The following is a 24775-nucleotide window of genomic DNA, read 5'->3' as shown; positions in this document are numbered from 1 at the left end:
ATCCTAAAATGCCCATACTGTTCGCATTGCATTACTGCAACACCAGCACTACTAACAAACACTGACTCATGGAGACCTTCTAAAAGTAATATACAAAAAAAAAAAGTTTATTGTAGTTTCACAGTCATTATTTACTCACGAGACATGACAAACAGGGCAAATCAGACTCCCTTCTCTTCCATACAGGATGTGCAGGAAGCTTATTGAGGCACAAAGTGGTTGAGTCCGTAGTAGTGGTCAGTATAAAGACAGGGTAAAAAGGTTTTACAAAATAAGAAAAAACATCCATGGAACAATATCTTTCTGTTACATAATTGAAAAAAGTATGATTCTGGAAATTGGACAAAAAAAAGGTGTAGTGCAATAGGTCATTTTTCAAAATAGGGCAAGTAGAAGAACTTGAAGCCTCTTCTTCCCCGAACCGCACAGCTGATGTAAATCACATGGTACACTGAGGGAGAAGGAGAGAAAACAATAACCACACTGTTTTAATCATTTCTGTAGTAAATATATGAAGGTATAGTAGGCCGTCATTGTAAAATAATAATGTGTTCTTAGCTGACATGCCTAGTTAAATAAAGGTCAAATGAAAATAGTAATGCACATGTTGCCTGTACGTTATTTAATCTGCAGATTACTTGTATCAACATACAAGTGACAAGTATGTGACAGTGGGGACTCCCTACAGACCATTACAGGAATGTTTAAGTTAACATTCCTCCCAAATGCACAGTCTAGACATTATGATTAAAAACACAGGTGAAAAGCATGAAAGACGTGTGAAACATAAAATACATTGGACAACACAACCAAGTCAAGGTAAAGTAGCTATATACCCCCAGGAATGAAGAGAAGAAATCCAGGGACGAAGAAAATGGCACTTGAGACCCCTGTGGAAAAGGTCAAAGATCAAGTTGTCAAAGCCCACAGGAAAAGCAACAGACATCTTCACTGATTTGTGACAACACACCCCACATTAACTGAGTCTCTTACCTGCATCCGGATTCAATTGTATTACGACACCAGTGAAAATGAGAGCTGAGAGAAAGAAAACATGGAAATTGAATGAAAAGGCAATATCTCATGATAACTAACAACAGATATGAGAAGACAATGAGGAATTAATCTGAGGAAAAATTCAGGGCCAATGAAAACATTACAATGGCTGACAATCAGTGGTAAAAAAAACAAGACATATCTATAAAATATAAAGCGCCGTACACAAACTAAATGTTCGACTGCAGCGTTCCCCAACCCATTCCTGGGCTCCGCACATTTTTGTTGTTGTAGCCTAGTAATAACACACACAATTCAATGTATCAGCAAACCTTTGGTTAGTTGAATCAAGTGTGTTAGTGCTGGGCTGATACAAAAGTGTGCACACCTTGCGCGTTCCCCCAGGAATGGATTGGTGAAAAACACTGTTGCAGGAGAATCATGGGAGGTGTCATTTCTTTCAGCAGAGGTGGTGTGACTTACCGACTCCAGTGACGAGGAGAAGGAATGAAGCGAGGACCACTCTTCTGTTCTTCTTCACCAGAGGATGAGACGTCCATCTGAGGAAAACGTCAGGGTTTTTGTCAGTCGTTGTGGGTGATTGAGAGTGTTGGTGTGTGAGTACATCCTTGATCTTATACATTATTGTGGGCATGGTTCAGTGTAAATGCCTTCTTGTGAATTACTGTTTGTGTGCGTAGTTAAATACCCGCAGCACTGTGCAGAGAGCTGGGTGACAGAACTCAAGGTGCTGAATGACCACTGGGAGCTGCAGTAAGACAGAGTAGCAGGATCACTGAGGGGGAAAAAAATGGAATGTTGTACATCTTTATTGATAACATAGAAAACAAGGAACACACATTTACATTTGAGTATGCCATTCTCATCTAGGTAATACCAGATACAATCACAACACGCCAATGAAGACACACCTGATTTTGAACAAGTTATTGAAAGAGGAATTGCCATTGCTGCCTAAGACTTCTTCATTTTCCAGATTCTGTGCGAGCAGAGAGAGTAAAATGTTAGGTCACCACCACACATTACACCCTGGTATCACTTTGTGTGTGTGTGTGTGTATGATGGGGCATCACCTGGTACTTCAGACTGCTGCTGTGGTCGGGGGAGCCAACAACAGTGGAGGCCGGGTGAGTCTGGGGTTTGGCAAAGGACAGGGTACCGAACGTCATCTCTCCCCCCTCTCGGTCTTTCCATCCTTCTTTCTCTCCATCGGACACCCCTTCGTCCTCTCCCTCCAGCACAAACGCGTCATCGATACTGAACTGCGTTGCCATAGCTGGCGGTTGCCAGTACTCACACCTTGCTGCTGCTTTGGTTGATATACACTGGGTTGAGGGGGAAATTCAGCAAACAATCAAAATGTACAAAAGCAGATTTTCTACCCAAGGGCCATATATGTGGACGTCAACATAGGGCTCTGATCTAGGCTAAACTAAAGTTATGGGTTAAGTGGATTCGTCTTGTGTTAGCTGTTCGACATGTGTGAAATCGACATCATACAGACTTTGGATTAATGATTAGCCACATTGAAGTTTAGGCTGCATGTCGATTTCAACATAGAAAATTCTGCGATATTTTTTTTTTTTTTCATTCGTATGTGTAACGTTCATCTGAACTAAACAGGTCTTGCGTAAATCTTTGATAAACCAAATTGTTTACAACTCCATTCACTGTACCTCCAACCCTGCGTTACTAGTAACGTTATCCGTTTGAAAAACGTTATAAGTGGTAGAAATAACATAAACAAAAAACGTTGCTGACGAATAATCACAAATGCGTTTGTCGTTAACGTACATTATCTGAAGCTCTGATATAAATTATTGGAAACATTTAAAAGCAACTTTTAATAGCTACTTTAGCACTGTTGCTTTGTCTACATTGTTTGGTTGCACTGCTCCGCTAACGGCTAGCAAAAACTTACTCTTTTTCAGGCGATTTAACATTGACTTTCCGTTTTCAAATAATTACATTATTTACTGTAAGCTTTTGTTTGCAATATGTCATACAATCACAGCATAGGACAGCAAAAACTTCCCAAAACTTTAGGCTTCGTATTTGCATCCGGTTCCGGATTGAACATGACTGAGTGAAAAGTTTTGGGATTCTAATACGCCCAAATGAAAAGACTCTACTAATCGATCACTGACTTGCAATGTCGATATATCATGTACTTGGGGTAAAAAGGTATTATCCACAAAATAACACATGCATGTGTATTTTCATTCGTTCATGTTATGTTTATGGCATAACAATAAGCGTCACACGGAAATATTAGATTTAGTAAAAATAAAAATAATAAAAACCTGTATCGGTGCTAGTCAAGATGAATATACATAACTATACAAAAAAATACGAAGATAAACTTTAAATCATAAACAGTAATAATACTGGAAAAATATACTGAACAAAAAAAATAAATGCAACATGAAACAATTTCACAAATTTTACAGAGTTACAGTTCACATAAAGAAATCAGTAAATTGAAATAAATTCATTTTGACTTAATCTATGGATTTCACATGACTGGGAATACAGATATGAATCTGATGGTCATAGATACCTTCAAAAAAGGTAGGGGCGTGGATCAGTATTTGGTGTGACAACCACTTGCCTCAAGCATCTCCTTTGCATAGAGTTGATCAGGCTGTTGATTGTGGCCTGTGGAATGTTGTCCCACTCCTCTACAATGTCTGTGCGAAGTTGCTGGATGTTGGCGGGAATACACTGTCGTACGTGTTGGTCCAGAGCACCCCAAACATGGTCAATGGGTGACATGTCTGTTGAGTATGCAGGCCATGGAATAACTAGTAAGTTACTCTAGAAATGACATTTTCAGCTTGAAGGAATTCTGTACAGATCCATGCTACATGGGGCCGTGCATTATCATGCTGAAACATGAGGTGATGGCGGCGGAAGAACGACAATGGGCCTCTCATCTCTGTGCCTTAAAGTTACCCACATGACGCCACATACAGTTGAAGTCGGAAGTTTACATACACCTTAGCCAAATACAAGGCTAGGGGGCACTATTTTCACGTCAAGATGAAAAGTGTGCCCAAAGTAAACTGCCTGCTACTCAGGCCCAGAAGCTAGGATATGCATATAATTGGTAAATTTGGATAGAAAACACTCTAAAGTTTCTAAAACTGTTACAAATATGTCTGTGAGTCAAACAGAACTTATTTGCCAGGCGAAACCCCGAGGACAAATCATCCAGGAATTTTTTTTTTTGAGGTCACTCTCTTTTCAATGAGTTTTCTCTGTGGATCTAGATTTCTAAGGCACTTGCTTGCAGTTCCTATCGCTTCCACTGGATGTCAACAATCTTAAAAAATCGGTTGATGTTTTTCTTTTGAGTAATGAAGAAGTAGCCCTGTTCAGAACGAGGGTCAAGTTTAGTGTACTGTTGTGGTGCGCAACCTGAAAGCTCGCTCCACTTTGTTTTCGTCCTGTATTGAACACATATTATCTCGTCTTAAATTTGATTGATTATTTCCATTTAAAAATACCTAAAGTTGGATTAGGAAAGTTGTTTGAAATGTTTGGATCAAGTTCACAGTTCATTAGATACTTTGTAGTCATGTTGTGCGAGTTGGAACCGGTGTATTTTCTGATTCAAACGTGCCAATTAAATTGACATTTTGGAGATATAACGACGGAATTTCTCAAACAAAAGGACCATTTGTGATGTTTAATGGACATATTGGAGTGCCAACATTAGAAGATCTTCAAAGGTAAGGCATGAATTATATCTTTATTTCTGACTGTGGCTGGATTAATTAACAAGAAGTTAATCTTTAAACCGATGTATAACACTTGTATGATTCATGAATTATTATTATGAGTATTTCTGTTTTTGAATTTGGCGCTCTGCTATTTCACTGGGCGAAGGGATCACTAAGAAGTTAAAACTCAGTTTTTCACAATTCCTGACATTTAATCCAAGTAAAACAATCCCTGTTTAAAGTCAATTTGGATCACCACTCTATTTTAATAATGTGAAATGTCCGAATAAAAGTAGAGAGAATGATTTATTTCAGCTTTTGTTTATTTCTTCACATTCCCAGTGGGTCAGAAGTTTACATACACTCAATTAGTATTTGGTAGCATTGCCTTTAAACCGTTTAACTTGGGTCAAACATTTTGGATTGCCTTCCACAAGCTTCCCACAATAAATTGGATGAATTTTGGCCCTTTCCTCCTGACAGAGCTGGTGTAACTGAGTCAGGTTTGTTGGCCTCCTTGCACGCACATGCTTTTTCAGTTCTGCACACAAATGTTCTACAGGATTTGAGGTCAGGGCTTTGTGATGGCCACTCCAATACCTTGGCTTTGTTGTCCTTAAGACATTTTGCCACAACTTTGGAAGTATGCTTGGGGTCATTGTCCATTTGGAAGACCCATTTGCGACCAAGCTTTAACTTCCCGACTGATGTCTTGAGATGTTGCTTCAATATATTCACATCATTTTCATGCCTCATGATGCCATCTATTTTGTGAAGTGCACCAGTCCCGCCTGCAGCAAAGCACCCCCAAAACATGATGCTGCCAACCCTGTGCTTCACTGTTGGGATGGTGTTCTTCGGCCTTTGTCCTCCAAACATAACGATGGTCATTATGGCCAAACAGTTCTATTTTTGTTTCATCAGAGCAGAGGACATTTCTCCAAAAAGTATGATCTTTGTCCCCATGTGCAGTTGCAAAGCATAATATGTCATTTTTTACGGCGGTTTTGGAGCAGTGGTGTCTTCCTTGCTGAGCGGCCTTTCAGGTTGTGTCGATATAGGTCTCGTTTTACTGTGGATATAGATACTTTGTACCTGTTTCGTCCAGAATCTTCCCAAGGTCCTTTGCTGTTATTCTGGGATTGAATTGCACTTTTCTCACAAAAGCACGTTAATCTCTAGGAGACAGAACGCCTCTCCTTACAGGGTGGTATGACGGCTGCGTGGTCCCATGGTGTTTATACTTGCGAACTATTGTTTGTACAGATGAACGTGGTACCTTCAGGTGTTGGGAAATTGCTCCCAAGGATGAACCAGACTTGAGGAGGTCTGCAATATTTTATCTGAAGTCTTGGCTAATTTCTTTTGATTTTCCAATGATGTCAAGCAAAGAGGCACTTAGTTTGAAGGTAGGCCTAGAAATACATCCACAAGAACACCTCCAATTGACTCATATGTTGTCAAATAGCCTATCAGAAGCTTCTAAAGCCATGACATAATTTTCTGGACTTTTCCAAGCTGTTTAAAGGCACATTCAACTGAGTGTATGTAAACTTCTGACCCATTGGAATTGTGATGCAGTGAATTATAACTGACATAATATGTCAGTAATCAATTTTTGGAAAAATTACTTGTGTCATGCCCAAAGTAGATGTCCTAACTGACTTGCCAAAACTTTAGTTTGTTAACAAGAAATTTGTGGAGTGGTTGAAAAACGAGTTTTAATGACTCCAACCTAAGTGTTTGTAAATTTCCGACTTCAACTGTACGTGGTCTGCGGTTGAGGCCGGTTGGATGTACTGCCAAAATCTTTTAAATAATATTGGAGGTGGCTTATGGAAGAGAAATGCAAATAACATTATGGCAACAGCTCTGGTGGACATCAATACTTGACATCTGTGGCATTGTGTTGTGTGACAAAACTGCACATTTTAGAGTGTCCTTTTATTATCCCCAGCACAAGGTGCACCTGTGTAAAGATCATGCTGTTTAATCAGCTTCTTGATATGCCACATCTGTCAGGTGGATGGATTATCTTGGCAAAGGAGAAATGTTCACTAACAGGGATGTAAACAAATTTCTACAAAACATTTAAGAGAAATAAGCCTCTGCGTATGGAGCATTTCATTTTATTTTATTTCAGCTCGTGAAACATGCGTTTATATTTTTGTTCAGTATGTATGGGAGCTTTTGCCAAATAACCATGTGATTTTCGGTACATCAACCCGTACAAAGTGCAAACACACAAGACCACTAATCAAACAATAAATAGATAAGTCATTCGTTTTGGAGAGAGCAGGGAAGGGAAGGACACACACATGCTGAATAGAAGCAGTAGATGAACCCACGCATTAGGACGTGAACCCTTTTTTTCCCCCAGTAGAGAAAATATATCGTCCTCCTTAGCCTATTTCTGATGCCGTAATATTTGCAAGTGACCTGCAGTGTGAGTACACTTTTTTAGATGCCTTTCTAAAGATCTACCGATGACTCAATCATGATAGGCCTACTGTTATAAGGATATCATGGTTAGTTACTCTAGAAATAATATTTCTGATATTGTTTGTCTATGTTGTTATAACTGCAAATGCTATGTCTAATACTTTGCTTGTTGCACTGAGAAATAAGGCATGGGTGAATGGCCCACCGGATTAGGAAAGAATGTGTGAATATGTGCCAAACGAAGCTTGCTTTTGTGTTCTATTGATTTTTTCCATTTCCACTGCCCCTTTGCCCGCTATGTCCCGCCATCCCTTCCTACCTCTTCTCTCCCCCTCTATCTTTCTTCATCTTTCCTAGATGAAGATTTCCCTCCTGCTCGTCTTTGAGGTAAACACAAAGAGCCAGTTTCCTGGAGAATGATTAAACACACTCTTGGTCTGAAAAGCATGCTAAATGGAGAATATCTGTTGAAAAGGCTTTTTACTCCCGGGTCCGGGTTACAAAGAGTAGGATTTCTGTTTTACATCATAATGCATATGCTATGATAATATGGACAGGGCAGACCTGTCGCTAGATCAGCAGTTCTACTCTAAGACACTTTTTGAATTCGGTCCCAGGAGTGTAGGCGTAAATCTGGTTCTGGGAAAACTGGCCCATTTTGAATTGTAATATTAATCCCTGTTTTTTTAGGACAAATGCTAATGTAGCACAGACACCTCATGTACCTTACAGCCCCCACTTTCTTGTTTGGTTGTCCATCTCTGTCTCTCGATCCAGCTTTTCTCTTCCTCTGTTGGGGTCCTGCATGGTGTACCTGGCTCCACCCTGGTCATCCCATGTCTCCCTGGCCAAAAACAACAAAGCTTTGCTGGGGCTAAGATCACCTGGAAATACAATGACTCCCTGGTTCCAGACTACCCAGAATCCTCAGAGCAACTCAAGCTCTCCCCGGATGGCTTCTTTCTGGAAATCTCTCCTGTCAGTGTAGCCAACGAGGGGGAATATGAATGTGTGATCAAGCAGAATGATATGGAGTGGCAAAAAGTGCACATAGTCCAGGTTGATGGTGAGGACACATACTGCCACCTATTTTCATCACATCTGCCCGTGACGTGATGTAGGCCTTTCTTGAAATAGACACTCGGCTTGTGGTTTTTACACCCAACTTTATTTAAAAAAATAATGTTACAAGTTAAACTCAATCACCGGTTCACTTTGCATTATTTGTGTAAAGTGTACATACATTTTTATACTTAGGAATGAATCTTTGAGTCCATGTTGAGGAGAGAAACAGGACGACAACTTGAGCAGAGGGTTTAGATCACAATGAGTAAGGCATTTAGTCAATTTAAACATACAGCCCCAGAATTTCACTCTATTCAAAGATTGCAATTGTTAAAAACTGGTGAAATATGGGGCAATCGTTTTTGTTGCAGTTGAGCAAACTTTTCAGGTCAGCAAACATTGCATTCATTTTGAGGTTGGCTCCAGAAATCAACTCCACTGTTGTGCTGTCTTTCATCTTGGTGTCTATCCCTCCAGTGTCCAGCAGCTACATTCTCAAGGTAAACGAAGGGTCCACTGTGAATTTACCTTGTGAACGCCCACCATCCAGCAAAGACCAAGTCCATTGGTACAGATATGATAAAGTAATGATGAACTGCACACGGAAGCAGTTGAATCCTGCAGAGACTGGAGAAATGGAGGATGGTGACAGACTAGAATGGCTTTTTGGCCCCTTTGAAAAAGATGTGACAATAACACTTTATGGGGTCAAAATGGAGGATGCCGGCATGTACTACTGTGAGACAGCTGAGGAGGGCACAGACCGCAGCAACTTGAATACAATTGAGCTAATTGTGGAAGGTACGTTTAGCTAACCTTCTATTACGCGCTCAACCTTTTTCCTATATACAGTGCCTTGCGAAAGTATTCGGCCCCCTTGAACTTTGCGACCTTTTGCCACATTTCAGGCTTCAAACATAAAGATATAAAACTGTATTTTTTTGTGAAGAATCAACAACAAGTGGGACACAATCATGAAGTGGAATGACATTTATTGGATATTTCAAACTTTTTGAACAAATCAAAAACTGAAAAATTGGGCGTGCAAAATTATTCAGCCCCCTTAAGTAAATACTTTGTAGCGCCACCTTTTGCTGCGATTACAGCTGTAAGTCGCTTGGGGTATGTCTCTATCAGTTTTGCACATCGAGAGACTGACATTTTTTCCCATTCCTCCTTGCAAAACAGCTCGAGCTCAGTGAGGTTGGATGGAGAGCATTTGTGAACAGCAGTTTTCAGTTCTTTCCACAGATTCTCGATTGGATTCAGGTCTGGACTTTGACTTGGCCATTCTAACACCTGGATATGTTTATTTTTGAACCATTCCATTGTAGATGTTGCTTTATGTTTTGGATCATTGTCTTGTTGGAAGACAAATCTCCGTCCCAGTCTCAGGTCTTTTGCAGACTCCATCCGGTTTTCTTCCAGAATGGTCCTGTATTTGGCTCCATCCATCTTCCCATCAATTTTAACCATCTTCCCTGTCCCTGCTGAAGAAAAGCAGGCCCAAACCATGATGCTGCCACCACCATGTTTGACAGTGGGGATGGTGTGTTCAGGGTGATGAGCTGTGTTGCTTTTACGCCAAACATAACATTTTGACCAGAGCACCTTCTTCCACATGTTTGGTGTGTCTCCCAGGTGGCTTGTGGCAAACTTTAAACAACACTTTTTATGGATATCTTTAAGAAATGGCTTTCTTCTTGCCACTCTTCCATAAAGGCCAGATTTGTGCAATATACGACTGATTGTTGTCCTATGGAAAGAGTCTCCCACCTCAGCTGTAGATCTCTGCAGTTCATGTAGATCTGAGTGATCATGGGCCTCTTGGCTGCATCTCTGATCAGTCTTCTCCTTGTATGAGCTGAAAGTTTAGAGGGACGGCCAGGTCTTGGTAGATTTGCAGTGGTCTGATACTCCTTCCATTTCAATATTATCGCTTGCACAGTGCTCCTTGGGATGTTTAAAGCTTGGGAAATATTTTTGTATCCAAATCCGGCTTTAAACTTCTTCACAACAGTATCTCGGACCTGCCTGGTGTGTTCCTTGTTCTTCATGATGCTCTCTGCGCTTTTAACGGACCTCTGAGACTATCACAGTGCAGGTGCATTTATACGGAGACTTGATTACACACAGGTGGATTGTATTTATCATCATTAGTCATTTAGGTCAACATTGGATCATTCAGAGATCCTCACTGAACTTCCGGAGAGAGTTTGCTGCACTGAAAGTAAAGGGGCTGAATAATTTTGCACGCCCAATTTTTCAGTTTTTGATTTGTTAAAAAAGTTTGAAATATCCAATAAATGTCGTTCCACTTCATGATTGTGTCCCACTTGTTGTTAATTCTTCACAAAAAAATACAGTTTTATATCTTTATGTTTGAAGCCTGAAATGTGGCAAAAGGTCGCAAAGTTCAAGGGGGCCGAATACTTTCGCAAGGCACTGTATATATATACACACACACACGTTAGTTAAATTGGTGTAATTCACAAATGTAACATCAATTGGTTACGAATAGCCATAAATTATAATATTAGTTTGACATTTCTTTTAGCCGTGCCCACCGTTCTTCCTTACTCCTGCGCTGGGTTCATGACCCCCTGGGAATCGTGTCAAGACGAGACCAGCAGGTCGTGGGAGGCCATGCTAAAAGAATCCCTCAATGAGTTCTCCATGAAGCTTTATGCTCATCTCAGCCAATCGCAGCCCATGAAAAACCTGCTCTTCTCTCCAATCAGTATCAGCGGGGTGTTAACCCACCTGTTACTAGGTAAGAAAGAGAGGGTGGGGTTTCTTTAAACGGGAACATTGGGAGGGGTTGTCGAAGTGCACTCATACTCTAGACCTCAGTTTTTTCTTTTTAATAAAGCAACATTCTTGATATAAACTCTTACTGTGTGAATAATAGACTCATATGGAGCCAAGTAAAATACATACTGTATCATTCTCTCTCTCTCTCTCTCTCTCTCTCTCTCTCTCTCTCTCATTAGGTGCTCGTGGCAAGACAAGGAGAGACATGGAGACAGCTCTCTGTCTGTCTCACGACTTCTTCTGCGTTCATTCCGAGATGAAGAAACTGAAGCTGAAACTTCGGGACACACTGAAGATGGCCTCTCAGATCTATTACAACCCCAGTACTACCAGAGCACAATTAGTACTCATGATAATTATAACTTATTCTCCAGCTATAACTTCGAATTCTCATCGTATATTGTCAATTTAACCATGAGTCGCCGACACCCCTTAACTCACTCTCCCACATTCCCTCTCTCTCCCACCTCAGACATGAAGTTGAGTGAGTCCTTTACCAACCAATCCATGCAGTTCTACGGTGCGGATCCAGTCAAATTGACCAATAGTAGTGAGGTAAACGTGGAAATGATCAACAGTTGGGTGGCGAAGCAGACAAATAATAAAATAAAAGAGCTGGTCGACTCTGTTCCTGCCCACACCGAACTGGTACTCCTCAATGCTGTGTATTTCAATGGTCAGTATTGTGTGTGTGTGTGTGTCTGTGTGTGTGTGTGTGTGTGTGTGTGTGTGTGTGTGTGTGTGTTGTGTGTGATCAAAGCTCTTGGTAAGCACCGATGCTCTATCTATCTGATAGACTTCATCCTATCTTAGCTGATATGGAGTTTGTGGATTGAAAACATATCTGTTTTAGGTCAATGGAAGATGAAATTTGATGAAAACTCCAAGAAGTCTCCATTTGTGAAACTGAATGGTGATACTGTGAAGGTGCCTGTCCTCTACAGTGCCAAATACAAATTGGCTATGCAATACGTCCCAGCACTGATGGCACAGGTAACCATTTTGATTACACACACCCACACCTACATGCATAGATACACTATAGGCAGTCACACACAATCTACATAACGTTCTGACCTTGTCGTCACCCATAGGTGGCGATGTTCCCTCTCTCTGGTGAAAGTAGCCTGTTCATTCTGCTCCCGCCCACTGCCAAGCTCTCTGACCTGCAATTGGTGGAGGGGAAGATGACGGACAGGGCAGTGAGCCAGATGGTGGAGCAGATGAATCAGGTGTCTCCCCAGGCCACCGAGGTCACTCTGCCCAAAATCAAACTGGACGTCCGGACCGAGATGAACACCCTGCTAAGGAAAATAGGTCTGTCTGTATGGATGTCATGTCTGGGTCTATCTGTCTGTCTTTTAGCTTACCTGCTGCCTGACTGCAACACTTTTGTTGCCTTTTGTTGTAGCCACCTGATTCAATTCATCACCAAGCCCTTGATTGGTTGAACTAGGTGTTTGTGCTTGGCTACGACAAACATGTGCACGACCAGATGCAGGAATGGATTTCCCCAGTTCGTTCTAAGTCAACCTAAACCAACAAAACAAATTGAAATCATTTATATAACTCTGTTTTTTCTTGATTTGCCTCTCTCACTTCTCTCCCTCCCTTTCTTCGATCTCCCTCTATCCTTCCCCTTTCCCCTTCTGGCCCTCTTCACTCTCCTTCTCCATGTCCCCCTCCCCTTAATCCCCCACCTCGTTCTTCCCTTAGGTTTGTCAGAGCTTTTCGACAGCGCCAACCTGTGTGGCCTCTACCCCGACAACGAGTTGCTCCTGACGGACGCCCGCCACCGGGCCTTCCTCTCCCTGACGGAGCAAGGTGTGGAGGCTGGTGCGGCCACTTCCCTCTCTTTCTCCCGCTCCTTCTCTTCCTTCTCAGCCCTCAGGCCCTTCCTGATGATACTGTGGAGCGACCAGGCCAAGGCCCCACTGTTCGTGGGCCGAGTGACCGAGCCGTGAGAGGAGGAGGAAGAGAAAGGGAGCGAGAGTAGCATGCATATAGAAAAAGCCATGTTTGCAAAGGAAAGGACATTTGCAATAACATTAGCAGTATAATTTAATTGAGAGATTGTGCTTTTTCACGATACTGTACGGTTAATCATCAGTACGTTTCCACATGTAATATAAATCGATACAGACTCTATAATGACATGTTCATTGTAACTTCGTAGAATGACTATCAAAGTGTTTTAATATAAATGCTTGCGAGGGCCCGCTGTAGGTTGTCACAAAATGCATGACTTATCAAAGAATAAAAGGTAACATCTCTCCACGTGGTATGGAAATCTTTTTTGGACAAATGTGCCATTTAAATCACTCTTCTGTCCAACAACATACATACACAGTAAGCCACTCAAATGGGTTCAGTTTATTTTGAGAAGTAGTTCCACTAATTCACCACAGAATGGCAATCACACCGTATGTTCCACATAGAGATAGACAGTACAGGATGTCCGTGAGTACACAGGGATGCTGTAACAATAGTCCTTCCCCTCCACCCTGTCTCCCCATTCCATTAATGTCATTGAAGGAAGACAATGTCAATATCTATGACGATAAAGGTTTTAAAGCAACGGCAGAACCGAGAAAAGCATAAAATTTAGCAAGTTACCCTGAATAATCCCTTATTTCTTTCTGACAAACAGTAAATTACCAACCAACGAGTACACAGCAGCGATGATAGCTGTAACAGATTTGATTGATGATACCATGTCAATGATATCAACCAGAAAGAAATTGCCATTGATTAATGTTAGTTACAATGTTAGTTACATATGCATATACAGTGGGGAGAACAAGTATTTGATACACTGCCGATTTTGCAGGTTTTCCTACTTACAAAGCATGTAGAGGTCTGTACATCAATGATCATGAGGAAGGTGAGAGATCAGCCCAGATCTACACAGCAGGTCCTGGTCAATGACCTGAAGAGAGCTGGGACCACAGTCTCAAAGTAAATCATTATTTACACACTACGCCGCGATGGATTAAAATCCTGCAGCGCACGCAATGTCCCCCTGCTCAAGCCAGGGCATGTCCAGGCCCGTCTGAAGCTTGCCAATGGCCATCTGGACGATCCAGAGGAGGAATGGGAGAAGGCCATGTGGTCTGATGAGACAAAAATAGAGGTTTTTGGTCTAAACTCCACTCGCCGTGTTTGGAGGAAGAAGAAGGATGAGTACAACCCCAAGTACACCATCCCAACCGTGAAGCATGGAGGTGGAAACAACATTCTTTGGGGATGCTTTTCTAAAAAGGGGACAGGACGACTGCACCGTATTGAGGGGAGGATGGATGTATCGCGAGATCTTGGCCAACAACCTCCTTCCCTCAGTAAGAGCATTGAAGATGGGTCGTGGCTGGGTCTTCCAGCATGACAACGACCCGAAACACACAGCCAGGGCAACTAAGGAGTGGCTCCGTAAGAAGCATCTCAAGGTCCTGGAGTGTCCTAGCCAGTCTCCAGACCTGAACCCAATAGAAAATCTTTGGAGGGAGCTGAAAGTCCGTTTTGCCCAGCGACAGCCCCGAAACCTGAAGGATCTGGAGAAGGTCTTTATGGAGGAGTGGGCAAAAAATCCCTGCTGCAGTGTGTGCAAACCTGGTCAAGAACTACAGGAAATGTTTGATCTCTGTAATTGCAAACAAAGGTTTCTGTACCAAATATTAAGTTCTTCTTTTCTGATGTATCAAATACTTATGTCATGCAATAAAATGCAAATAAATTATTTAAAAATCATACAATGTGATTTTCTGGATTTTTGTTTTAGATTCCGTCTCTCACCGTTGAAGTGTTCCTACGATAAAAATTACAGACCTACATGCTTTGTAAGTAGGAAAACCTGCAAAATCTGCAGTGTATCAAATACTTGTTCTCCCCACTGTATATGACAATCTTTACACATGCAATTTATATTAGAATGTTAAGATGCATACGTTTTTTTGTTGTCACATGATAAACAAAGTTAAGTTCGCTAGACCGACAACATATCAAAATAAAAGGCAGAGATAGAGAGAATCTGAGTGAAAATAAACCACCAGATCACCTGAACAAGAGAAGAAACATCTCCCGTTGTTACATCAGAACTTCAAGCCTGGCTTCCCATGATGAGGAATATCCCAGAGAGGGAAGTACATACATACTAAGTAACTTGTGGAATAGACACCGGCTGGAATGCGGTTTTAACCAATCATCTTTCAGGATTAGACCCACCCGTTGTATACATATGCAGTATTACATACATAAAAAAACCTTGAATGCATCTTTGACAACATATCACAGTGACATCGGAGATGTTTATCATTTGATGATTCATTTCACTGTTGTTGCTGCGCGTGGAGAGGCTTCCTGTGTCGTCATTGGTGTGCATAGAGAAGAACAGATTCCGTGCTCTCCACTCCACCACCATCTTTTTCAAGGTCAATCAATGTGTGTTCTTGGTGACCGTGAAAGACTTAGACGAGGTCAACTTCTCACTCGTCGTTTCAGAGTTCAGTCCCTAGCTTTGACGATCCATGATCCATGTCACAGTCCCTCTAGATTTGACCCCTAGCCATGCTGAATCATCATTGTTTTTTTTTGCTATCCATGGTGACGCCTTCATTCAAACCTTTGTCCAAGTACATGTGAGCGGACCAGGTGATTGGACATCACTCTAAAGCAGGAAGGTGGAATAAACGAGTCAGGAGTAGGTTTTCTTGATTGAACACAGTTCTCTATTGAGGGCATTTGGTCAACACAAACACTCCAACATAATCAATGAAAATCTTCCAAGGAAAAACATACATCTTCTTTTCCAGATAAAACAAGAACACAATAGGATTATCTTTAAACTACAACAAAAGTCACGGGATTGTCACCGTTTTAGTGGTTCTTCCTGGATAGCTCCTCTCTCTCGGTGGCCATCTTCCAGAGATAGTTTTCCCCTCCCCTCTCTGCTGGTTCCATTCTCTCTCTTATAGGGGAAGGAGAGTATGTCATTAGTACTGTCATCTGTGCTTAATTGCCTCTGGTTACCTTGTCTCCCATGCCTTGTTGGGCTACTATCCTTGAGCCCAGCCTGCCCTCTGGTGGTCCTTCCACATACAGAATAACGAACACAGAGATCCCAGACAACGATTAGAAAGTAAGAAAAAGTCCAGGAGACTGTTGACTGACTGAGATGTCTAATTCACACTACAGGGCCGACCCAAACCATACTGTGCTGGCCAGGATATTTTATTTTCACATTGTCCTTTTTTCATTCCAGCAAATACAGTAGATGAGTAACCAGGCCAGTGTGACACAGCTTGGCTTGACTTGGCTGTGTTTGTCTCAGTAGTGTGAAAAGGGTAATAGTGTGCTTTAGTGGGCCAACGTTGGAACTATAAGGTGTCCAAACTGTAGCCAGGGGCCACAGGGTTGGGCCTCTGTCCTTAATGTGGTTAACCCCTCGAGGTCTGTCTCTGGTAAAGGAATCCATGGTGAGAAGTCACTGTCTAATTTCTGTCAGTGTTTTTTGTTGTTGTGAGGGATGGTGGGGGAGTGAGGTGTCCATGAGTGTGTTTAGATTCAATGCATGAACACACACACACACACAGAAATGTACACAATGCACACACGCTTGCAAGCATGCACACACACACACGTCTTGTCAGTATCCTTTGATCCTGCATGCAGAACAGTCCATGATTGTCCACACAGTCCAGTGGTAGAGCTTCAGGGAGGGATTGTTGCCATGCTGAGTATAATTCATCACAGCCAATCTCTCTTTCCTCCAGGGAAATCTCTGCTGTCCATCCCTGCAAGTCTGGCATCCCATGGTAGTCTTTTAAGCTCTATGGGCAGATCTCTGTCATAAAAACAGCCTGGGTATTTCTCTCAAAGTTCCCTAAACAGACCCTAACTCCTATACCTAGACACTGCTTGATATGCTCGACTTAGACATGAATAGACGAGTAAATTGATAAAATCTCAAATTAACCTATTCCTTTTGCTACAATTGGAGTTTTTGCCATATTTCTCATACTAGTTTTTTTCATCTCCATGATGGAACATTTGAATGTTATGAAATGAAATGAATTGAAATTGAAACAATTCTGACATTTATAAATAAAATCTTAGTGTAAGGGCACCCCGAAAAGAAGGAGGAAACTCTCTACGTCCTCGAGAGCTATTGGGATGTGCATGCCTTTGTTCCAGCACAAACAAGCCCGATGACACTTATTGTCATCCAGACTGCATTAGGCTGGAAATGGAGCAAAAGCCTGCACACCCAGGAGTTGGTATTTGATAACCCCTGATAACCCCTCTTTAGAGTGGGGGCTATAGTTTGTTTGAGAAAGTCAAAGGTCAAAGGGCACAGATCAGGGTTTAGAAAATAATCCAGACGGATGGTTATCTTGTGTGACTGTCACCAAGGAAAAGTGACTCACTGGACAGCCAACCATACTGTTGCACACGTGACAGGACATCAGTTTGTTAGACCAGGGAGACATCCAGGGAACATAGGAGTGAGTGTCGTACTGTAGGAGTGAGTCTTGTCTCTTTTTTTCAGTCTTTCTCCACAGCTCCATGCTTTGGGGTTATCTGGTGCAAACACAGAGACAGGAACAATCACCCACAAAACCCAACACCATACAGGCTACCTAAATATGGTTCCCAATCAGAGACAATGACTAACACCTGCCTCTGATTGAGAACCATATCAGGCCAAACATAGAAATAGACAAACTAGACATGTAACATAGAATGCCCACTCAGATCACACCCTGACCAAACAAAACATAGAAACATACAAAGCAAACTATGGTCAGGGTGTGACAGTACCCCCCCCCCCCCCCTTACCCGCTCAACCTTACCAGGTTGAATGCTCCCGGTCGCCCTGCCAATGCGGCGAGGTGGAATAGCCCGCACTGGGCTATGCAGGCGAACCGGGGACACCGTGCGCAAGGCTGGTGCCATTTAAGCCGGCCCAAGGAGACGCACTGGGGACCAGATGCGTAGAGCCGGCTCAATGGCACTTGGCTCGATGCTCACTCTAGCCCGGCCGATACGCACTGGGGACCCCGTGCGCTCCACTGCATAACACGGTGCCTGCCCGGTCTCTGTAAGCACAGGAAGTTGGCTCAGGTCTCCTACCTGGCTTCGCCATAGTTCCTGTGTGCCTCCCTCCCAATACATTTTTGAGGCTGCCTCTCGGGCTTCCTTGCCAGCCGTGTTCCCTCATATGTCAGTCACTGTGGGGGGGCCTCCGGAGTGGCTCCTTGCTGCGTGAGGGTGTGCCAGTACTCAAACTTCTTGCCGATGTGTTTGAGACACTCAAACCAATGTTTCAGCCTCAGTCCCTTGGCATTTATGCCCAGTTCAACTCAGCCTGTGAGAGAGGAAGGGAGAAGGTGGAAGGGAGAGAGAGACAGACAGAGAGAGAGAGATAAAAAGAGAAACAGAGGGAGAGGAAGAAGGAGAGAAGAGAAAGAGAAAGGAAATATTTAGTCAGGTAGGTGAGTCATCAAGAAAAACATATATTTTACATGAACAACTAGGCGACAGACATTCAGACAGACAGACATACAGACAGACAGACAGACATTCAGACAGACCCAAAGAGAATCACACAGAAAGACACGGGAGACACACAGGGAGAGAGAACAGCAAAAAAATTGGGAGAGAGAAATAGAGACAGATATCAGACAGATAGAGGTTTTTCTGGCTGTGATTGCATAGTTGATGGATTGTGAAGTTATTTACACATTATTTAACAGACGCCAGCTTTCACAACGCCTCAAACACGCTCAATAGCTCATGTGTGGCCCCACTAAGCCTTGGTATTAAACTTAGATACAGTGTGAGGTATGGGGCAGGTTAATATTGTTCTCTTACATAACTCACACTCCCTCGGAACCAGACATACACACATCAACACACAGTCCTCACAAGTACAGTACACACAAACACACACAGATCCCACTGGGCACAGACGTTAATTCAACATCTATTCCACGTTGCTTCAACGTAATTTCATTGAAATAATGTGGAAACAACGTTGATTCAACCAGCGTGTGCCCAGCAGGATGTGTGTAATTGTATGTGCGCAAACACACCTCGCGCCCAAGTTTCCGAGAGCAAGTGTGTTTGGATAGTCGTCTCACGTACCTTCCTAATGACCCCTTCTCATTCTTGCCACCAACAAACACAGACCCACACAGAGTGGTACATACTTTTGACCTATTTTCCTAGGCCACTCACGTACCGCCTAATGACCTTCCAATCCCCCCCTCCATTTGCTGACCCCCCCCCCCCCCTCCACACACACACACACAAACAAACAGATCGATACCATGTTCCCCGAGCCCGGAGGGGTGTGGGTGACAAATGGCGGGCGATTGTGTGACCCGGGCGTGATGGATGAGGGAGAACCTGATGGGGGCCGTCCCACTCCCTTTCTCTTTTCCTCCTCTTCTATTCCTCCCCTTCTCCTCCTTCCTCCACACCTCTGTCTTTGTGCAAAATGAGAGGTCCAGTCCACCCATCAATTGCCCTTACAAATCAGGGGGGACACTGCTACTCTCTCTCCGTCTCTCCTCCTCCTCTCTCTCTGCCTTCCATAATTACTCTATTTCTTTTTCCTTTTTCTGTCCCTGGCTTCTCATCTTCTACCTCTATCATTCTTCCTGGCCTTTACAGAGAGTATTTGACAGCACATTTGCTTCTCCCTCTGCTCTATCTGTCTTTTTTCCTCTCGGTCACTCCCCCCTTTCTCTTCCCCATCTTCCTCCCGTCTCACTCTGTCTCTCCCAGTATCACAGTCATTTTCCGCAGTGCTAACAGATCTAGGCCATCGTGTATGTTGGCCATTACACCATAACGATAACAGTCATGGGAGAGGTTAGCCAGAGCAGTGTGTTAGAGCGATGGCCCTTTTCCCCTTCTCTTCTGGCGCGGGTAATAACTCACCAACGTTATGTCCCCAGCTTGAGAGAAAGAGAGATGGAGAGAGAGAAAGAGAGCGAGAGAAAGAGAGAGAGAGAGAGAGAGAGAGAGAGAGAGAGAGAAAGACTGAAGGAGAGTGAGTGGGTGTCTGTGTGAAAGAGAGAGTGGGCTTGAGATAAATAAAAGGGTGAGTTGGAGAAAGAGAGAGAGAGAGCAAGGGAGAGAGAGCGAGGGCACTAGGGAGGCAGTCGGAAAGAGAGAGAGACTCAGCCTGTTACAGGGAACCTCCAGATGGGAGTAAAACACATTGATCTCAAGGCCTTCCAGCTCCCTGGGAGACGATCCATTCTGCCCCAGCTGCCTCCCCACCGGTTCTCCCTGTGATAAACGTTACACGTCGGGCCGTGTCAGAGCTGTTTAGTGCCTCACAAAGCAGTGTGAATCTCACGTGTCACCCCGTTGAGGGATTGAGGACAACTTTCTGTCGCTCTCGTTTTCATTTCCCAATGCTCTTGCTTCTTCACATACGGCCCCTGCAGTCCTTTCCTTCTTTTCTGCTCATTTTCATTTCATCCCCCTTTTCAGTTCTTCCATCCTTTCACTATTTATTCTCCTCCTTTCACTCACTCCCTCTCTTTTACCTATGACGTCATCGCTCCCTCCCTCTCTTTTACCTATGACATCTTCGCTCCCTCCCTCTAGTTTACCTATGACGTCATCGCTCCCTCCCTCTCTTTTCCCTATGACGTCTTCGCTCCCTCCCTCTCTTTTCCCTATGACGTCTTCGCTCCCTCCCTCTCTTTTACCTATGATGTCATCGCTCCCTCCCTCTCTTTTACCGATGACGTCATCTCTCTCTCCCTCTCTTTTACCTATGACGTCATCGTTCCCTCCCTCTCTTTTACCTATGACGTCGTTGCTCATCACACTGCGGCCCGCCTTGCTTTCCTCCTCACACCCACAAATTCTATTACATTATTTTCTGTAGCTATATTTCTCTCTCGCTAACTCTCCTCCTTTCCCTCACTTCCCCTTGAGACTTACCTATGAAGTCGTTGCTCATCCCCAGATCGTAGTCCCATACGGAGATCTCCAGGGTTTTCTTCGCCAGCTGGTCGTGCGGAACTTCATACACAAACTCCTGTAATGAACAGAGGTAGAGAGAGAGAAAGGTATTCATGTACTCACACTTAGCAGAATTTTATTCAGATTATGTTTAACATTGAATGTGAAACATGCATTGACTTAAATTCACGTTGATGGTATGGTAGGTAGTTATGCAGTATTGAAGGAGATGGAAAATGTATTCAAATGATGTACTGGAATCAAATTATGGATTTAAATGCATGGGACAATATTCTAACACAAATGCATGAGAATGGGTAAGCTATAGCTCTCCATCACTTCCAAGGGCATAGAATTCAACTTCAACAAACAACATTAATATGATATATTATATATCTTGCACATCTGGTTGCCAAATGTGAGTCAGAGAAATGGGTTGCCAGGTACAGATGTAGGATCTACATTTGATCACCATTTTGTTGCTGAGGATTTTCCTACAAACTTGTAGTGTATTTGAGTTTAAAAAATGCTTATTTTCGTTCGTTTGTGATTTCCACTTTGCTCGGGGTGGGTGGAAGTACCTCATTAAACTCGGTATTGAGAATTTTCTTCTTCATTGTGGTTTTGAACTTGTACTTTTTCCCCATATAAGACTGCAGCACAGAGAGAGAGGGGGAGAAAAGAGCGAGGGAGATTTAGAGAGAAAGGGAAGGAGGGGATGAGAGTGTGAAAGAGAATGAGGCATAGTAAGAGAGTTAGAGGGCAAGGGAGAGCACAGAGGAGAAAGAGAGCAAGGGAGAGCACAGAGGAGAAAGAGAGCAAGCAAAAGCGAGATCGAGAGGAAGAGAGAGATATGAAGGGAGAGCAGGAGAATGAGAAAAATATGGAATCTTAATTAGACTGTTGACACAGCATGACGACTGAAAATGCCGCTTTTCAGGGCCTCCTGGGTGGCCCAGTGGTCTAAGGCAGTGCTAGCTGTGCCACCAGAGATTCTGGGTTCGAGACCAGGCTCTGTCTCAGCCGATTGGTAGGCCAAAGGGGCCACACAATTGGCCCAGCGTCGTCCGGGTTAGGGAGGGTTACACACCAGCAAGTCCTGTGGCGGGCCGGGCTCAGTGCACGCTGACCAAGTCACCAGGTTTTCTGTGTTTCCTCCGACACATTGGTGCGGCTGGCTTCCGGGTTGGATATGCATTGTGTCTATTAACAGTGCGGTTGTGTTTTGGAGGACGCGTGGCTCTCGACCATCGCCTCTTGCAGCGATGAGACAAGACTGTAACAATTGGGAAGAAAAAAAGGATAAAATAAAATAAATAAATAAAAAATATATTAAATAAAAAATAAAAGTGGTAACAAACTGCAGGTCAGCAAACATTGCTAACTAATAAACACAAATTAGTTTTATTATCTGAAGCTCTGAGATAAACCGGAAACAATAAAAAGCAACTTTAAATAGCTACTTTAGCACTATTATGTCTACATTTTTTAGTTGCACTGCTCCGCTAACTAACGTCTAGCAAATTATATAAGTAATAAACTTGCTGAGGTAAACACAAAGAGCCAGTTTCCTGGAGAATGATTAAACACACTCTTGGTCTGAAAAGCATGCTAAATGGAGAAACTCTGTTGAATGCTTTTTTAGTCCTGGGTCCGTTGCCTCTACAAAGAGTAGGATTGCTGTTCGGCTTTAGCTTTTAGATCATAGTGAATATGATAATATGGACAGGGCAGACCTGTCGCTAGATCAGCAGTTCTACTCTAAGACACTTTTTGAATTCGGTCCCAGGAGTGTAGGCGTAAATCTGGTTCTGGGAAAACTGGCCCATTTTGAATTGTAATATTAATCCCTGTTTTTTTAGGACAAATGCTAATGTAGCACAGACACCTCATGTACCTTACAGCCCCCACTTTCTTGTTTGGTTGTCCATCTCTGTCTCTCGATCCAGCTTTTCTCTTCCTCTGTTGGGGTCCTGCATGGTGTACCTGGCTCCACCCTGGTCATCCCATGTCTCCCTGGCCAAAAACAACAAAGCTTTGCTGGGGCTAAGATCACCTGGAAATACAATGACTCCCTGGTTCCAGACTACCCAGAATCCTCGGAGCAACTCAAGCTCTCCCCGGATGGCTTCTTTCTGGAAATCTCTCCTGTCAGTGTAGCCAACGAGGGGGAATATGAATGTGTGATCAAGCAGAATGATATGGAGTGGCAAAAAGTGCACATAGTCCAGGTTGATGGTGAGGACACATACTGCCTCCTCCTATTTTCATCACAACTGCCTGTGACGTGATGTAGGCCTTTCTTGAAATAGACACTCTCGGCTACACCCGACTTTAAAAATAAATGTACAAGTTAAAACTCAATCACCGTGTAAAGTGTGCCTACATTTTCATACTTAGGAATGAATCTTTGAGTCCATGTTGAGGAGAGAAACAGGACGACAACTTGAGCAGAGGGTTTAGATCACAATGAGCAAGGCATTTAGTAGATTTAAACATACGGCCCCAGAATTTCACTCTGTTCATAGATTGTAATTGTTCAAACTGGTGAAATATAGGGCCATTTTTTGTTGCAGTTTAGCAAACTGCAGGTCAGCAAACATTGCATTCATTTTGAGGTTGGCTCCAGAAATCAACTCCACTGTTGTGCTGTCTTTCATCTTGGTGTCTATCCCTCCAGTGTCCAGCAGCTACATTCTCAAGGTAAACGAAGGGTCCACTGTGAATTTACCATGTGAACGCCCACCATCCAGCAAAGACCAAGTCCGTTGGTACAGATATGATAAAGTGATGAGGAACGGCACACGGAAGCAGTTGAATCCTGCAGAGACTGGAGAAATGGAGGATGGTGACAGACTAGAATGGCTTTTTGGCCCCTTTGAAAAAGATGTGACAATAACACTTAATGGTGTCAAAATGGAGGATGCCGGCATGTACTACTGTGAGACAGCTGAGGAGGGCAGAGACCGCAGCAACGTTAATACAACTGAGCTAATTGTGGAAGGTACGTTTAGCTAACCTTCTAATACGTGCTCAAACTTTTGCCTATACAGATGAAGTAGGAAGTTTACATACACCTTAGCTAAATAGATTTAATCTCAGTTTTTCACAATTCCTGACATTTAAGCCTAGTAAGAATTCCCTGTCTTAGGTCAGTTAGGATCACCACTTTATTTTAGGAATGTGAAATGTCAGAATAATAGTAGAGAGAATGATTAATTTCAGCTTTTATTTATTTAATCACTTTCCGAGTGGGTAGGAAGTTTACATACACTCAATTAGTATTTTGTCACGTTCTGACCTTAGTTCCTTTGTTTTGTCTTTGTTTTAGTTTGGTCGGGGCGTGAGTTGGGGTGGGCAGTCTGTTTGTTTTTCTATGTTGGTTTTTTGAGTTTGGCCTGGTATGGTTCTCAATCAGAGGCAGGTGTCGTTAGTTGTCTCTGATTGAGAATCATACTTAGGTAGCCTTTTTCCACCTGTGTTTCGTGGGTGTTTGTTTTCTGTCTGCACCAGATAGAACTGTTTCGGTTGTTTTCATAGATTTTTTGTTATTCAGTGTTCAGTTTTAAATAAAGATAACATGCGCATTGGTCCTCACGTCATTCCAATGACGATCGTTATAGAAACACCCACCACCAAGGGACCAAGCAGCGTGGTAACGGGCAGCAGCGATCGCAGGACTCCTGGACATGGGAGGAGATTCTGGACGGCAAGGGACCCTGGGCACAGGC

General features: G+C 43.0%; 3 protein-coding genes across 4 annotated transcripts; 2 read left to right on the top strand and 1 right to left on the bottom strand.

The window, feature by feature from the left end:
* Positions 1-80: 80 nt before the first annotated feature.
* On the bottom strand, positions 81-3150 carry LOC110534363 (transmembrane protein 134). Its single transcript, XM_021619168.3, has 8 exons — positions 2939-3150; positions 2091-2342; positions 1929-1996; positions 1706-1792; positions 1480-1556; positions 994-1038; positions 837-890; positions 81-451 (listed from the first exon to the last, which is right to left on the bottom strand). Exons 2-8 carry the CDS (start codon positions 2289-2291, stop codon positions 369-371), a joined length of 615 nt encoding a protein of 204 aa, XP_021474843.2. The 5' UTR covers positions 2292-2342; positions 2939-3150; the 3' UTR covers positions 81-368.
* Positions 3151-7496: 4346 nt separating this feature from the next.
* On the top strand, positions 7497-13336 carry LOC100135924 (complement C1 inhibitor). 2 transcript variants are annotated; one of them, XM_036989316.2, is made up of 9 exons: positions 7497-7571; positions 7962-8250; positions 8727-9050; positions 10807-11022; positions 11243-11386; positions 11536-11739; positions 11917-12056; positions 12158-12380; positions 12780-13336. In XM_036989316.2, exons 1-9 carry the CDS (start codon positions 7542-7544, stop codon positions 13025-13027), a joined length of 1818 nt encoding a protein of 605 aa, XP_036845211.1. In that variant the 5' UTR covers positions 7497-7541; the 3' UTR covers positions 13028-13336.
* Positions 13337-22918: 9582 nt separating this feature from the next.
* Positions 22919-24062, top strand: LOC149980097 (hemicentin-2-like; the record flags this gene model as incomplete). Its single annotated transcript, XM_090188536.1, has 2 exons — positions 22919-23282; positions 23725-24062. Coding segments are annotated over 2 exons (702 nt in total), but the record flags the coding sequence as incomplete, so codon positions are not given.
* Between the last annotated feature and the right edge of the window lie 713 nt (positions 24063-24775).

Source organism: Oncorhynchus mykiss, chromosome 10 (assembly GCF_057628025.1).
Source record: "Oncorhynchus mykiss isolate SJ-2025 chromosome 10, ASM5762802v1, whole genome shotgun sequence".
Classification (NCBI taxonomy): Eukaryota; Metazoa; Chordata; class Actinopteri; order Salmoniformes; family Salmonidae; genus Oncorhynchus; species Oncorhynchus mykiss.
Note: the sequence above shows the minus strand (reverse complement) of the source record. Positions and strands in the feature narration are given on the sequence as shown.

Bases quoted from the DNA above. Each gene is read 5' to 3' on its own strand.
- LOC110534363 (XM_021619168.3), bottom strand. From the start codon at position 2,291: ATGGCAACGCAGTTCAGTATCGATGACGCGTTTGTGCTGGAGGGAGAG. The intron at 1,793-1,928 runs GTGTGTCTTCAT...TTTCCCCCTCAG, and splicing joins AATAACTTGTTCAAAATCAG to TGATCCTGCTACTCTGTCTT. The intron at 891-993 runs GTAAGAGACTCA...CCTTTTCCACAG, and splicing joins ACAATTGAATCCGGATGCAG to GGGTCTCAAGTGCCATTTTC.
- LOC100135924 (XM_036989316.2), top strand. From the start codon at position 7,542: ATGAAGATTTCCCTCCTGCTCGTCTTTGAG. The intron at 11,740-11,916 runs GTCAGTATTGTG...TATCTGTTTTAG, and splicing joins CAATGCTGTGTATTTCAATG to GTCAATGGAAGATGAAATTT. The intron at 12,057-12,157 runs GTAACCATTTTG...CGTCACCCATAG, and splicing joins TCCCAGCACTGATGGCACAG to GTGGCGATGTTCCCTCTCTC.